Here is a 17,022-nt window from a genome sequence, read left to right as displayed (position 1 = left end):
TGGTGAAACCTGGTCTCTACTAAAAATACAAAAAAATTAGCTGGGCATGGTGGCGGACGCCTGTAGTCCCAGCTACTCGGGAGGCTGAGGCAGGAAAATTGCTTGAACCCAGGAGGCGGAGGTTGCAGTGAGCCGAGATCGCACCGCACCATTGCACTCCAGCCTCGGTAAGAAGAGCGAAACTTCGTCTCTAAATAAATAAATAAAATAATAAGAAGAATAAATAAGAATCAAATCAAAACTGAGAACTTTTTTTTTTTTTTTTTTTTTTTTTTTTTTTTTTTTTTGAGAGAGAGAGAATAGGAAGGAGAAAAAAGGAAGAGAAAGAGAGACAGAGAATGGGGAGGAGGGAGAAGGAAAAGAAAGAGGGAGAGAGAATGGGAGTATTGCTTTCTTGCCCAGGCTAGAATGCAATTTAGTAATGGGTATTGAAAACCTCTTTTATACTGATAATTATACTTAATGATGTAGTCAGGAAGGAATAAGGGAAGAAGATAACAAACAAACAGCCAACCAATATTTAATTTAAACCTATGAAATGCTATGCGATTACTGAGGAGTGATTTACTTCCAATTATATAGTCACCTTTGGAATAGGTGTGAGGTGGTAATGTATGTTTTGTGTATTTGAAGTGGAGAGTTCTATAAATGTTTATTAAGTTTACTTGTTCCAAGTCTGAGTTCAAGTCCTAAATGTCCTTGTTAATTTTCTATCTCGTTTATCTATAGAATCGTTAGCTCTTCTTGTTGCATTGATCCTTTTGCCATTATGTAATGTCATTCCTCGCCTCTTTTGATCTTTGTTGCTTTAAAGTCTACTTTATCAGAGGTGAGAATTGCATCTCTTGCTTTTTGTTTATTAGTTTATTTTTACTCTCTGTTCAATTGGTAAATCTTCCTCCTTCTCTCTGAGTCTTTGTGTATTGTTGCATGTAAGATGGGCCCGGATGCAGCATACCGATGGGTTTTGGCTTTTTATCCAATTAAAATATATATAAGTTTAATACCAGCATTTGATGCTAGCTGGCTGTTTTGCCCATTAGTTGATGTGAATTTTTTATTGTGTTAAAGTTCTTTGCTTTTTGATATATTTTTGGAAAGGCTGATATTGGTTGTTCCTTTATATGTATAGTGCTTCTTTCAGAAGCTCTTGTAAAGCAGGCCTGGTGGTGGTGAACTCTGTAAGTACTTGTTTGTTCGCAAAAGATTTAATTTTTCCTTCGCACATAAAGCTTAGTTTGGCTGGATAGGAAATTCTGGGTTGAAAGTTCTTTTCTTTAAGGATGTTAAATATTGGTCCCCACTCTTTTCTGGCTTGTAGGGTTTCTGCTGAGAGATCTGCTGTAAGTCTGATAGGTTTCCCTTTATGGGTAACCTGACCTTTCTCTCTAGCTGCCCTTAGTATTTTCTCCTTCATTTCAACCCTAATAAATCTGGCGATTATGTGCCTTGGGGTTGGTCTTCTTGAAGAATATCTTTGTGGTGTTCTCTGTATTACCTGGAGTTGAATATTACCCTGCCTTGCCAGGTTGGGAAAATTTTCCTGAATGATATCCTGAAGAGTATTTTCCAACTTGGATTCATTCTCTTCATCACATTCAGGTACACCTATCAAACGTAAATTAGGTCTTTTCACATAGTCCCATATTTCCTGGAGACTTTGCTCATTCCTTTTCATCCTTTTTTCTGCATTCTTGTCTTCTCGTTTCATTTCACTGAGCTGGTCCTCGACTTCTGATATCCTTCCTTCTGCTTGATCAATTCGACTGTTTAAACTTGTGCATGCTTCGCGAAGTTCTCGTGTTGTGTTTTTCAGCTCCATCAATTCACTTATATTCTTCTCTAAATTGTCCATTCTCGTTAACATTTCGTCAAACTTTTTTCAAGGTTCTTAGTTTCTTTGCATTGGGTTAGAACAAGTTCTTTTAATTCACAGAAGTTTCTTATCACCCACGTTTTGAAACCTGCTTCTGTTATTGGAACGCACGTGTAATCTATTAAGCCTTGTTCCGTTACTGATGAGGAATTGCAATCCCCTGTAGAGGGAGAGGCATTCTGATTTTGAGTATTCTCTACCTTTTTACGCTGGTTTCTTCCCTTCATTATATATTTGTCCATCTGTCGTCTTTATAATTACCGACTTTCTAACTGGGTCTCTGACGTCCAACTTGTTGATTCCCAGCGCCAAAATCTGAGCAATCCACTGAGCCGGCCAAAACAGCGGTGTTAAGATTGATGGTGCTTTTCTGCCCGGGAATCTCCGGACTCTGCACCAAGAACTGGCGTGCTAAGGCACCAGCAAAACCGCCACGCCGGCCACAAGAGTCGCCCTGGCGACCCGTGGAGCTCCTCCACTGGGAATCTCGTGGTCCGTGAGCAACTAATATTCGTCTGAAAGTGTGGCGTCCTCTCGTTCTTTGCGCTTTCACTGGGAGGTACGTGCCCGAGCTGCTAATCATCAGCCATCTTGGATCTCTCTGAGAACTTTTAAAATATTTATGAACTCAGTAACAGTAATAAACCTATCACATGTTAAATGACACTTTTATGAAAACTATTTTTAAAAACAAAGTAAAATTTAGTGAGAAGAGTGACACTGTCTCACTGTTTTGCAAATCTCTATTTAAAGTCTGCATATTAATATGTAAGGTATTAAGTCAAAACTATGATTTGTGTTGTAAAAATCTCACCAAGATTAAAAAGGTAAAGAGTGGGGAAGTCATCAGTCCTAAATCTGTTCTCTTAGCAAGAGACCAGCAGCCGCCATTTCGTTTATAGCTTCAGTACCCTAACATTTATGCCAACATGAATCTTTGCATTTTTCTTAACTTTTGCCAGACTTTCCAAAATCTATTTACTGCCCCTCACCTTACAATGAATCATAATATTCTAAGTACTACTATCTATTGGGAATTTTGGTCTTTTGAGCCATTCAGTATTTATTCTAGCTGCTAACAATGACTTGGGAAGTTGTAATGTATTAGCAATCAGTTTTGAACCGCTAGTCTTTTCCCCTTAAAACTAAGAAAGAAGCCAGGTGCAGTGGCTCACACTTGTAATCCCAGCACTTTGGGAGGCCAAGCTGGGAGGATCACGAGGTCAGGAGATCAAGACTATCCTTTCCAACACGGTAAAACCCCGTCCAGAAGAAAAAAAAAAAAACTAAGAAAGAAAATTATTCATAAAATGTCGACCTTACAAAGCATCAAGAAGCTTTCAACAATACTAAAATCTTACTCTAAGGCCACTGATAATGTTTCAGAAAATGTCAACACTACACACTGCTTTTTGACTACAGATGTATAACAGACTGCCTTTTCCAAAACAATGAAATGCTTTATAACCGAATGTTTGACTAGCATGAAGAGTAACCTTATGTGGACTCTCAGGAGGTTTTTGATCCATAACCAAAAAGAGAATCACAAATATTAACAAAGATTCTGTTGCTTAGCTCCATTACGTCAACATGATCAACTACTAGTATAAGTGGTTATAAATTTGGGGCAATAATTGGGTCTTCCTATATTATCAAATTAACCTCAAAGGACCATTCCAAGTCATAATTCCCTGGGAGTCTGTTAAGAGGAAAAAGGAAGTAGGGCACAGTGTCAGTAAGAATACAAACGAGTCGGGCATGGTGGCTCATGCCTGTAATCCTAGCATTTTGGGAGGCTGAGGCAGGTAGACCACTTGAGGTCAGGAGTTTGAGACCAGCCTGGCCAACATGGCGAAACCCCATCTCTACTAAAAATACAAAAAAATTAGCCTAGCGTGGTGGCACACACCTGTAATACCAGTTACTCGGGAGGCTGAGGCTGGAGAACTGCTTGAACTCAGGAGGCAGAGGTTGCAGTGAGCCGATATCACACCAGCGCACTCCAGCCTGGACAACAAGAGACAAGAGTGAAAACTCCACCTCAAAAAAAAAAAAGAATACAAACTGGAGTCAGAGCTGTATCAAGTCCCAGCTTGAAATGATAGGCTTATAATCATCTTTAATGCTTAAAGGATTAAAGATGTGTAGATGTGATAGCTACACATCACAATTTTGATGTGAGGATTAAATGAGATACAACCATGTAAAGAGGCAGAGCCCGCTGCACCACTAACATTCAGTACTATTTTCTTCAGTGGTTACAAACCCCTAAATCTTTGAGTTTCTGTAGTTTCCATAAAACTAAAAACCAAATGACAATTCTTTAGTCTCAAATAAACTACAGTTTTCATTGTTGTAGTTTTACATTAACAAAGGAAGTCTGCTTCATCAAACGTTGTTTTATGATGCTGAAGTGTTTACTTAACAACAATACACAATCTTACAGAAGAAAAAACTTTGCCTCCCAAAATGCTGAGTGCAATAAAATTTTTGATTTAATTTAGTCAAGTCATATCTTCATCTCTGTTTAGTCTTTAATTAGAAGACTACTAATACATCTATCTCCCTATAATCGAAATCTGCCTAGTAAAACTATATTTAACCACTCAACAGGGCAACGTAGAGAGACCTCATCTATGTACCTAAAGAATCACCAGTAATACTCTGTTTTGTATATATGGAGCCACTGGATAATTTGTTTTATTAAGTCTCTACGTGTTTGCAGTAATAACTTGGAAAGAAAATGACCATGTCTAATGATTCTCTTTCCTACTATTTTACACTTAAAACTGCATCAAATATTTAATCAAAGTTTGGGCAATGAAGCACAACCCAAGTGCAAACCTAGCACAGGGCATATGAAAGCAAATCTTCGTTTAGTAACTAAAGGCTGAAGACTGTAATATTAGCTGGGCACAGTGATTCACGCCTGTAATCCCAGCACTTTGGGAGGCTGAGGCGGGCTGATCACAAGGTCCGGAGTTCAAGACCAGTCTGACCGACATAATGAAACCCCGTTTCAACTAAAAATACAAAAAAAAAATTAACTGGTTGTGGTGGTATGTGCCTGTAATCCCACTTACTCGGGAGGCTGAGGCAGGAGAATTGCATGAACCTGGGAGGCAGAGGTTGCAGTGACACGAGATTGCACCATTGCATTCCAGCCTGTGTGAAAGTGCAAGACTCCATCTCAAAAAAAAAAAAAAAAAGATTTTAATATAATTTTACAGCAGATAATCTCTACCTCTAATGAGGAAGAATTCTTTTATTGTTTTTGAAATCACATAAAATTCCACAGGCAAAACAATGTTGTGTGACCAAATAAAAATACAATCATTTCAACTAATAGATCAGGGGAACATTTGAAAAACATACATGCAATATATGTCAGAAATTTATTTGCTAAGTTTTGGACTTAAGGAAACAAAGCTGGTGACTAACACAGGTGCCTACCTTCTCTCAACCCTTTCTCCTCTTTAAACTACTACCCTTCTTTCCTTCTCTTCTAGTTAAATTTTTCCAAATAGTAGTCTATAACCTTCATCTTAACCTCTCATTGGCTCCTCAGCCCAATCTACAGTCTGACTTACATATCCCCTGGTCCCATCAAAATTTTCCCTGCTTTCATTCCCCCACCTGCCAAATCCTATCAACCCATTTCCAGATCTCCTCATCCCACTCTAAACCTGGGCACAATGATCACCACTAAAAACTCCGTTTCTTGGCACTATGACCTCTCTTGGCATCTGTAACATTACTCTCTCCTGTTCTGCGCTTATCTCTTTAACCATTTTAATCCTGTCCAGAACAAAATGTTAGTTGTTCCTTACGGTTCCCTTGGTCCTCTCCTCTTGTGGTCCATGAGTTAAGTTTCACACTTGTGTATGTGCATACTTTCATCCTCTTCAGCAGAGTCCATAATTCTCAACCAATTCTCAAATGGGGATCTTATCTCTGCTAAAAAGGTAAAAAGCATTTGTTCACACACTCTTCCTGAGTAATCCCCTAACTTCCAATGCCAACTATACAATGACCAAATCTATCAAACCCCCAACCACACTCTGGTCCAGATACCTGTTAGACATATCCACCTAAATATCAAGAGGTATGTCAAATTTAACAGGATCAAAATTCAAACTATTCTACTTTCCTTGTCCAAATCTGTTCTATTTCCCAAGTTGAACTGTACCAACAGTTCTCCAAGCTAAACAACTTCTGAATCATACTCGTTCTTCCCTATTTTTATAGCTCATGGCTTGTCTGTCCCTAATTCTGGTATCCTATGCTTTTCTATCCCCTAAGCTGATGTACTTGAGCTCTCACAGGACGTAAATGAACTGTGACTCCTTTAATCCAGCTTCCACATTTTCATTATGTGCCTCCTGAAAAAGTACGTTACATGCACCATTTGCTCACCCCATCCACCTAAACTCACTGGATTTCGGTCATATACAGGAGGAAATCCCAACACTTAATGAAAAAGCCTACAACCATTTACAAGCTGTTTCTGACCACTCTTCCTGTCCCTCTCATTCCTGTGTCCTTTGCTCCACAGCCCAAGTTGTTCCCAACATGCTGTTCCTTCTCCTTATCCTACTCAACCTGACAAATCTCTATTCATCCTTTAAAACCCAGCTTAAAGACCTCTGAGATGACTCTGTGGGTTTTCCAAGCAGAGTAAGTTTCTCCTTCCTTAGCATACCCAAAATGCTTTGTGCATTCCTTATTATTGTATAACCTGATCAGTGCTGTATTGGTTCATTTGTCTTTTTCCACAACATTATAAACCTATTTGGTACAAAAGACTGTCAGCCCCACAAAGGCAGCATGGTACCTGACACACAGGTTGTTCAACAAGTATTTCTGAAACTGAGTTTTAGTACTATTTAAAAACAGTACTAAACAAGTATAATCATCTGTAACACTTGTTTTGAAAACATGAATTTGGCCAGGTGCAGTGGCTCTTATAATCCCGGCACATTGGGAGGCCAAGGCGGGAGGACTGCTTGAGCCCAGGAGTGTGAGACCAAACAGGGCAACATAGAGAGACCTCATCTCTACTAAAAATCAGAAAAATCAGCCAGGTGTGATGATACGCACCTGTGATACCAGCTACTCAGGAGGCTCACGTAAGCCTGAAAGGTCAAGGCTGCTGCAAGCCATGATTACTCCAGCCTGGGTGACACAGTGAGACCATGCTAAGAAAGGAAAAGGAAAGGAGAATTTGTTCCAACGTGATTGATATACAAATTAGAGAATTTGAGCACAATGCATACTTCCTGTTTATTTATGTGCTATTTTGTCATGTAAACACTAGATGAAGGCAAAAAACTTGCATCCAGCCAAACTGAACTTTGTAGAAATACATGAAACACACTTCAAACACCTACCAGCTAAGTCAGTTCACTCTGTGTTAAGAGCCATACCCGTTCGTTTCTGGTGTTACCACTTTCCATCAGATTAGAGGTAATAATTCTCCTTCTACCACTTCATAGTAACTGATAAGGTGCAACCTTTCTGACTTCCCTTTCCACAAGCAAACCAGGTCTCTTCAAGGCAAAATGCTTATCTGGAATACTCTCAGAAAAAATAAATAAATAAAAATAAAAGGCAAGCCAGGTGCACTGGCTCACGCCTGTAATCCTAGCACTTTGGGAGGCTGAGGTGGGTGGATCACCTCAGGTCAGAAGTTCAAGACCAGCCTGGCCATCATGGTGAAAACCCATCTTTAAAAAAAAATAAAAATAAAAAAATAAAAGGCAAAATGCCACATTTATTACAGTATCTACATATTCCTTAACTATTCAACATGTGTAAAACTATTCTATCATTTTTACCAGGTTCCTTTCTTTCTTTCTTTTTTTTTTTTGAGATGGAGTCTCTCACTCTGTAGCCCAGGCTGGAGTGCAGTGGCATGATCTCGGCTTTGGCTCACTGTAACTTCGGCCTCTCGAGTCCTGGTTCAAGTAATTCTCCTACCTCACCCTCCCAAGTAGCTGGGTTACAGGCACGAGCCACCATGCCCAGCTAATTTTTGTAGTTTTTAGTAGAGGTTTTTTTTTTTTTTTTTTTTTTAAAGACAGGGTTTCTCCACGTTGGTCAGGCTGGTCTCAAACTCCCGACCTCAGGTGATCCGCCTGCCTTGGCCTCCCAAAGTGCTGGGATTACAGGCGTGAGCCACCATGCCCAGACTTTTTTTCTTTTCTTTTTTTTTTTTAAAGACAGGGTAGAAGGGGTTTTACCATGTTGGCCAGGATGGTCTCAATCTCAAGACCTCGTGATCTGCCCACCTCGGTCTCACAAAGTGCTGGGATTACAGGCGTGAGCCACCACACCCAGTCCAGGTTCCTTTTTTTTTTTCTTTTTGAGACGGAGTTCCACTCTTGTTACCCAGGCTGGAGTGCAATGGCACGATCTCGGCTCACCGCAACCTCCGTCTCCTGGGTTCAGGCAATTCTCCTGCCTCAGCCTCCTGAGTAGCTGGGATTACAGGCACGCGCCACCATGCCCAGCTGATTTTTTGTATTTTTAGTAGAGACGGGGTTTCACCATGTTGACCAGGATGGTCTTGATCTCTTGACCTCGTGATCCACCCGCCTCGGCCTCCCAAAGTGCTGGGATTACAGGCTTGAGCCACCGCGCCCGGCCCAGGTTCCTTTTTTAAATGTGTTACTGACAACGCTTTAGCATGTGTACCCCAATCCCATTTGTCCATCATTTCTACTATACGATCTTGCAAAGTAGTGATTTTTAGGAACCTGTTATGTTGCTTTACAGCAGAACTGACTGTATAAATTAACAGCTGAATGAGGAGACCTTAAGCTACTCTGTTTCAATTCCAATAATTTACTAGAGAGAAGACTGCCTTCCCCCAAAATTTCACAAAATGTTTACAGCCCATACCCTAGCAAACAATCAGGATACTGATAACTTTTTAAGTCTGGTGGCTTTGATTTCAGGTAGGCACTGGATTGAATTTTCCAGCTTAAGTTCTATAGTCTGCCTAAGCCTAACTCAAAAGACAAGTGTTCTCCATACCTGAACCTTCATGTGTACCATTTTATGACTTTCATACTTTTGACTGCTCTTAACCTATTCCGAAACGTACTGACATTTTGAATTTAAATGACCTTGTATTATAGAGCAACTGGCCATAGCCCTCAAGCCTACTACAAAAAGGACCACAGACTCAGGAGACACCATATCCAAGTTAAAAATAGATTCAGGCCAGGTATGGTGGCTCACACCTATAATTCCAGCACTTTGGGAGGCCAAAGCGGACAGATCACTTGAGGTCAGAAGTTCGAAACCAGCCTGGCCAATGGTGAAACCCTCTCTACTAAAAACACCAAAAAATTAGCTGGCTGTGGTGGCAGGCATCTGTAATCCCAGCTACTCAGGAGGCTGAGGCAGGAGAATCACTTGAAACCAGGAAGTGGAGGTTGCAGTGAGCCGAGATCATGCCACTGTACTCCAGCCTGGGTGACAGAGTGATACTCCATCTCAAAAAAAAGAAAAAGAAAAAGAAAAAAAAAACATTCAAAGTCATTAACTCCATACTTCTCAAATACGATTTTTACTTGTAGGGCCTCCACTCTATTCTCCACAGAGATGCCAAAGTGATCTCTAAATCACCTTGCTCCCCTGCTGAAAATATTCTGGCTCTCTCTTCTGCTATAAAATACAGGTATAAACTTCATTTTTAGCTGAGCAAGCATGGTCCTTCAAAATCTAGACAAGACACACCTTTGCAGGCTCACCTCAAGTCATTCCCACTGTTCCAGTAACACGCCTTATCACTAGCCTTCCCCTAACACTTGACACCTCGGTGCACTCACAGTTTCTTCTGTTCGAAATGACTCTCTCTCCCCAGTGAGGCAAATTCCTAGTCGGGGTTATTTTCCGTAAACTGCCTCCACACCCTCCACAAGTTTAATCATTATTGTCTTCTGCAGCACTCCGTGCACTTATTAAGCCTATATATGACTAGAAGACAAAATTGGAGTATCATTTCTCTTTGAATTCTCAGTGTTAGACACTGTGGCCAGTACCTCCCTTAATGTGTAACTTAAGTTACCAAGAAAATATAAATGGATGAAGGAGGGGTAAAGACCAGAGAAGGGTAGAGTGAAAGCCTAAATGAGTCTCCATTTTGGATCAACTAATCCCCCTTCTCGCTAATTACTCATTCAAGTACCAAAATATGGTACATTCCACTGTACTCTAATGCACCCCAGCTATGCATACAGTATGTTTACAGTTTATTCAGCATTTCTTTTTTTTTTAGATGGAATTTCTCTCTTGTTGCCTAGGCTGGAGTGCAATGGCATGATCTCACCGCAACATCTGCCTCCTGGGTTCAAGTAATTCTCCTGCCTCAACCTCCTAACTGGGATTACAGGTATGCGCCACCATGCTCAGCTAATTTTCCATTTTCAGTAGAGACAGGGTTTCTCCATGTTGGTCAGGCTGGTCTCCAACTCCCGACCTCAGGTGATCCACCCACCCTCAGCCTCCCAAAGTGCTGGGATTACAGGCATGAACCACCGTGCCCAGCCTATTAATCATACTTTGTTGTAAAATGACTACTTTGAGTAGTGGGCCAAAGATATCTACAACTCCAAGTCTTTGGCTATCCCAGTAAAACATACATTTTTAGCTGAACCTATTAAGACTATTCCAAAGTGATAAAAGCTTTAAAGCAGAACTTCTCAAACCAGTGGACTTTGCATATGGGAATGGGTTCTAAATACGCTGAACATATTGATCCCTCACCCCTAATGTCCCAAAGAATACAGCTGTGAGCTGCCTTAACCATTTATTACACTATGCCTTACCTATATAATCCTTTTCTATTGTACTATGAAAAAGGTTTATGCTTTGAAGAATATAAGAAGGCAAATACAGGTACTGAAATGTATAAGCATTAACCAAAATGCATAATTTTTTTTGAGACGGAGTTTCACTCTGTCGCCAAGGTTGGAGTGCAGTGGTGCGATCTTGGCTCACACTTCAATCTCCACCTCCTGGATTCAAGCAATTCTCCTGCCTCAGCCTAGGGAATAGCTGGGATTACAGGCATGCACTACCACACCTGGCTGATTTTGTATTTTTAGTAGAGATGGGGTTTCACCATATTCGGCAGGCTGGTCTCAAACTCCTAACCTCAGGAAATCCAACCGTCTCAGCTTCCCAAAGTTCTGGGATTACAGGGGTGGGTCACCATGCCTGGCATAAAACGTATACTTTTAAACTACAGCTACAGTGGGCATTCCTACAATGCCTTTATATATTTGTACATAGGACCAAGTTCTATAAACCAACCTTATGTCTGCTCAAAAGAAAACAGTTTGAAATTTCCCAATAATTGTAGTTTTACTTTTTTTTTTTTTTTTTTTTTTTTTTGAGACAGAGTTTCGCTCTTCTTACCCAGGCTGGAGTGCAATGGCACAATCTCGGCTCACCGCAACCTCCGCCTCCCGGGTTCAAGCAATTCTCCTGCCTCAGCCTCCCGAGTAGCTGAGACTATTTGCCAACAAGATTTAAGAAACCTGAAAATACCTACAAATTGAAGAGGTATTCAAAAGGAGCCTCTTGAGCTACACCACCACTATCAAGACACTTTGGAAATTATCTAATGATTGACTTTCAGAGAAAATCTTTGGTCTCGCTTGTCACCATTTTTAAAACTGATCAAGACATGGTCACACTATGTTGTGACAGTTATCACAGTCTTTACATATTTTATTTCATATTTTTTTGAGACAGGGTCTTGCTGGTCTCAAACTCCTGTGTTCAAGCCATCCTTCCTCAGTCTCCCAAAGTGCTGGGATTACAGACTGGCCATCACATAATCTTTTTTTTTTTTTTTTTGCTTACATATAGGAAAAACAATCTTTTTTGACCATTTCATTAAGCATCTTGTTCACCTACTGAGAAGTGACCAGAGTCAACTACATTAAATAACTTCTAACCATTAAAACGACCCCTACCCTCCCAAAAGAACAAACCTCTGGCAATTAGGTCACACTCTCACGTGCTCTCACATGCACACAAACACGGTCCTTTCCCTTATAGCTACATAACGTGGGCAAGTCACCTCCACCTAGAAAGGTCTGTTTTCTCACCAGCAGCTGTTCAAGTATTTAAAACAAAACACCTGGAAGAGATCACAGATCTAAAGATATTAAGCAATTTTTATTCTAAATTTTACTCTAAAAGTCATCACATTCTAAAGACTGTGATGGCCGGGCATGTTGGCTCATGCCTGTAATTGCAGCACTTTGGGAGGCCAAGGAGGGAAGACTGCTCGAGCCCCGGAGCTGGGAGACCAGCCTGGGCAACAAAGCAAGACCTTGTCTCTACAAAAAAATTTAAAAATTAGCCGTGGTGGTATCTGCCTGTAGTCCCAGCTAGTCAGGAGGGTGAGGCAGAAGGATCGCTTGAACCCAGAAGGCCAAGGTTGCAGTGAGCCGAGAACTGTTCCGCTGCACTCCAGCCTGGGCGACACAGTGAGATCCTGTCTCAAAAACAATAAATACATTTAATAAAGACTGTGATAAATGTGTTAACAGCAATTCCCCAAAAAAGCCTTTAAACTGTTTTGATCAACCGCCCATGTCCACTCCTACAGCCTACAAATCTGTTCTGGAATGGTAAATTCTAGTATACTGTAAAAAATACAAACTGCTACTACACACTACTTTATTTTTCAGTTATTCATATTCACTCTCTTCCTCGTCAAAGTTAAATTCCCAAAAAAAAAAAAAAGTTAAATTCCCAGATACAAGTAGGCAAGGAGATTCAGAACTAACAATGAGACAATCCACCTGGAAAACAGGTAAGTATGGAACTCAAATTCAAGCAGATTATCTAAAACACATCAGCTTAACACAGTAACAACAAATCCAAGAAGGTCAAGCGAGATGACCATTCACAATGTTGCCAATGGCAATAACGGTTAAAAACAGAAGTAAGGCTACAGGTGTTGTTAGCAAGCTCTTCAAGGAAGGTGAAGGAGGTAAAGAGTTACGGAAAAGTTTCCAAAGAAAATAACGATTAGTGTTGGGAAAAAAGGAGGGATGTAATTTGGGTTACCAGAGAAAATGCTTCAAGAAACCAGGACAATCTCCGAATCCTTAGCAATACCATAAATCTCTTCATTGCATGCTAAGTGCTTAATTCTTTAACCTGTAATCCACCCTGTCCTCTCCCCACAAAATCTGCGTTAAACTGAATTTCAAAAACATTTTGGGGGAGGGGATAAACAGTTGGTTTCTCGCTTGACAGTAATTGCCGCTACGAAGTGCCCAGTTCCACACCACGCAGCGCGCCATCCACAGAGCGCTCCTCAAAAGTTGCCACCCATCTCGGCCACCAGTCCCGGGACATGGACTCGCCTCCTCTGGCGACAGCAGCCGGGATCAGCTGGGATCCGGGAGCCCAGCGCCGGCCCCCTCCCCACGCGCGCCGCCGCCGCCGCCGCCAATCAACGCCCCCAGCCCCTGGACTCGGCCCGGGGCGGGGCGGGATCGCGGCACGTCCAAGGGGCACCCCCCCAACAGCCGCCAGCTTGCGGGGCAGCGGGACCGCCGCGCAAGAAACTAAAGTTGCCCGCGACCGAGCCCGGCCCGCTCTGGGGCTCTGGGGCCCGGGAGCCCAGCCGATGGGGGATCCGTGCGCGGCCGGAGCGGAGAACGGCGCCCCAGCCGGGCCTCGAGCCTGCCTCGCTCAGCGCTCACCTCTCGGGGTGCGCCGCCTTCCTCCGCCGCTGCCGCCGCCTCCTCCCTGTGAGTGCAGCGCGGTCTGCCCTGTGGAACCACCATACCAGTCCCGCCAGTTGCTGCAGCGCCGTCGCCGCCGCTCCTCTGCCGCCTTAGCCGCCGCTCTTTGTTCCCCCTCCGAGAGCCACTACTTCAGCCGCCCGCCTCAGCCGCCCCGACGGGCGGCCACTACGCCCTCGCGCCCTCTCGGACCCCGGCCTCGCCCTCCTCGCTGCGCCCGCCGCCGCCTTTGCCGCCGCCTTCACCTCCGCGCCGCCGACGCCGCCGCCACCGACGCCGACGCCTCCTCCTCCGCGCCCCCCTCGCTTTCATTGAAAGCAAACAAGCATCATGGCGGTGGCTGCCGTCTCTCAGCCAGCGAGCGCCCCGACCGCCGCCTCCGCTCCAACATCCCGGCCGTTCATTGGCCGCCGTCTCCGGGCGCAACCATCCAGCGTTCGGCGCAGGGGTCGCTCCCGGCAGGCCGTTGCCCAGGCCCCGCCTCCTCACCCCCGCGCTGGGGAGCGGTGGCTCGGCCCGGCGCGCTGACGGCCCTGCCTCCCCTCCTCCCCGCCTCCCGCCCTCCCTCCCTTCGTCTTTCCGTCCATCCATCCGCTCCTTCTCTTCCCGCTCTCCTCGCTCCTTTCCTTCCTTGGCGCTTCTATTTTCTCCTCTCCTTAGCGCTCCTTCATTTTTCATCTAGCTCTTTTTCCACCTCGGGTTGTCCACTTTTATCTCCCCTTTCCCTCTTTTCCTTGATCCTCCTCCCCTTTTCTCTTCCTTTTCCTTAGGCCTTCACCTGTCAATCACGTCGAAACACAGATTTTTGACCATAGACAGTATTTTGCTCTGCCTAAAGACAAGACATTCAATCGTCAACAGTCAAATAATTATTCCTTTCTCAATTGTGCAGAAAAAAGTAAGTTAATAGCCCGTTTCAGTCCATTAGTGGTAATTCATTCCAGTACATTAACGGACTGTTTTGGTGCTGGGGTCCTAGCCTGAGTAATGGACAGGAGCTGCTGCGTTCAAAGATCAAGATGTTCTGTTCAGGGCAAACTCTGGTGATTGAAGGAGGGCAGAGAAATGACTGGCTGATTCATGATGCTCACATTGGGAAGTATTACTTGACTGATGCTCAGGGCACAGAGATGAATCAGACCCCACCCTGCCCTGAGTAAGCTCACAGTCTAGGGCCAAGAATAACACCCGACAGACTTGTCTTGTTTTGTTTGAGACGGAGTCTTACTCTGTCGCCAGGCTGGAGTGCAGTGGCGAGATCTCGGCTCACTGCAACCTCGTCTCCCAGCTTCAAGCGATTCTCCAGCCTCAGCCTCCCGAGTAGCTGGGACTACGTAGGCACCCACAACCACGCCCGGCTAATTTTTTTGTATTTTTGGCTGGGCGCGGTGGCTCACACCTGTAATCCAGCACTTTGGGAGGCCGAGGCGAGCGAATCACCTGAGATCAGGAGTTGAGACCAGCCTGACCAACATGGCGAAACCCCGTCTCTTCCAAAAATACAAAAAATTAGCTGGGCGTGGTGGCGGGCGCCTGTAATCCTAGCTACTCCGGAGGCTGAGGCAAGAGAATCGCTTGAACCTGGGAGGCAAGGTTGCAGTGAACCGAAATCTTGCCACCGCACTCCGGCCTGGAGACAGAGTGAGACTCCGTCTAAAAAAAAAAAAAATCGAGGTATGTGCTAAAGGGTAGGAAAAGGAATAGCTGCCTGCCCACCTATGTGGCAAACTAGGATAGGTTGCTAACTGCTTCCTGGAAAATCAACCCTGCAGAAATGAGAGTGAGACAGGTTCCAGGAACTATAGCAACAAACCAAAGTTTCTACTTCATCGAAGGCTGTTTTGAGCTGGGGATGTGGGAAATGGGTTGCTGTAGTCTGGGATGGTGGAGACCTGGCTGGAACGGCAAGGAGAGGATGAGGGACAAAAGCTGCTCAAAGATCTAGATGGGCCGGGCCCGGTGGCTCACGCCTGTAATCCTAGCACTTTGGGAGGCCGAGGCGGGTAGATCATGAGGTCAAGAGATTGAGACCATCCTGGTCAACATGGTGAAACCCCGTCTCTACTGAAAATACAAAAAATTAGCTGGGCATGGTGGCGCGTGCCTGTAATCCCAGCTACTCAGGAGGCTGAGGCAGGAGAATTGCCTGAACCCAGGAGGCGGAGGTTGCGGTGAGCCGTGATCGCGCCATTGCACTCTAGCCTGGGTAACAAGAGCGAAACTCCGTCTCAAAAAAAGAAAAGATCAAGATGATCTCCCTTTTCCCAGCATGGTGTTGGGATGGTCATTGCTTGGCACTGCCATGACATCAGTAGTGACAGCCCACGCCTCTAGGGCCATAGGACACTGGGCAAAAGGAGGGCAATGCAAAAGCCCAGGAGTCGGGAAGAACACCTGCAGACCAAAGAGCCGCCTGTGGCCATCGCTCCAGAGCCTCCTCCAGCCCCAGGCAGAGGGCGTCATGCAGCCCTGTGCTGTACAGAGCATCCAGGCTGAGGGGCCGATGGGACAGACATCCTGCAGGGCCTCTCCTCCCTGTGTGAGTGCCCTGGCCACCCGTGCTCCAGCCTGGGTGCCTTTTTGTAATTTGTAGGGCCAGAGGGAGCTACTCTTGGCCGGGCGAGGTAACTCATGCCTTAATCCCAGTACTTTGGGATGCCAAGGTGGGCAGATCACTTGAGGCCAGAAGTTGGAGACCAGCCTGACCAACATGGCAAAACCCCATCTCCACTAAAAATACAAAAAAAATTAGCCAGGCATGGTGATAGATGACTGTAATCCCAGCTACTTGGGAGGCTGAGGCATGAGAATCACTTGAATCCAGGATGCAGAGGTTGCAGTGAGCTACGGTTGCACCATGGCACTCCAGCCTGGGCAACAGAGCAGGACTCTGTATTTTAAAAAAAAAAAAGAGGGAGCTATTCCCTTGTGACTGGCATGGTGTGTATGGAGGAGGGGAGGTCTTGTTGCACAACAAAAACGTCAGTAGCATAAAGCAACAGCTTTAATGTATCTCATGAGTCTGATACTCTCCCTTGGGGCCTCATGCCTGTGCCATAGGTGGCAGCTGGGTGTTGAACGTCTGGCACCTAAGTGCCCCCTAATGAGGCCTCCCCCTGCAGTGTCTCATCCCATCCTTCAGCCTTTGTGTGTGACTCCTCTCTCCAGCAGGAGGTCATCCTGCACTTCTTACATGACAACCAGGGGCTCCAAAAGGAAACCGAAGCTGCCAAGCCTTCTGAAGAAGGTCACTTCAGTATTCTGCTAATTAAAGCAGGCACAAGCCCAAGCCAGATTCAGGAGCTGTGGAGAGCTGTGTGCACATACAGGGCGGGTGGACTTATTGGAGCCCTCTGGGGAGAC

General features: G+C 44.5%; 1 protein-coding gene across 5 annotated transcripts in view; it reads right to left on the bottom strand.

The window, feature by feature from the left end:
- The window catches only part of CNOT6 (CCR4-NOT transcription complex subunit 6), an 88,554-nt gene extending 74,635 nt beyond the window's left edge, over positions 1 to 13,919 (bottom strand). Inside the window, exon 1 of one of the 5 annotated variants that reach the window (XM_021676302.2) lies at positions 13,905 to 13,919. Coding sequence is in view for 1 of the 5 variants with exons in the window: in XM_064376628.1 (XP_064232698.1) it covers positions 5,707 to 5,776 (70 nt within the window). In the remaining 4 variants the exon portion in view is untranslated. Of the gene's footprint in view, positions 1 to 3,051; positions 3,469 to 3,785; positions 4,461 to 5,706; positions 6,738 to 13,617; positions 13,736 to 13,904 lie in introns of those variants that run through there. The other 4 variants (XM_021676301.2, XM_064376628.1, XM_064376631.1 and 1 more) reach the window with 4 other exon arrangements.
- Positions 13,920 to 17,022: the final 3,103 nt, after the last annotated feature.

Source organism: Aotus nancymaae, unplaced genomic scaffold, assembly GCF_030222135.1.
Source record: "Aotus nancymaae isolate 86718 unplaced genomic scaffold, 86718_ANA_hifiasm-v0.15.2.pri h1tg000015l_1, whole genome shotgun sequence".
NCBI classification, from domain to species: Eukaryota; Metazoa; Chordata; class Mammalia; order Primates; family Aotidae; genus Aotus; species Aotus nancymaae.
The sequence above is the reverse complement of the archived record's forward strand: the minus strand, read 5'-3'. Positions and strand labels throughout refer to the sequence as shown.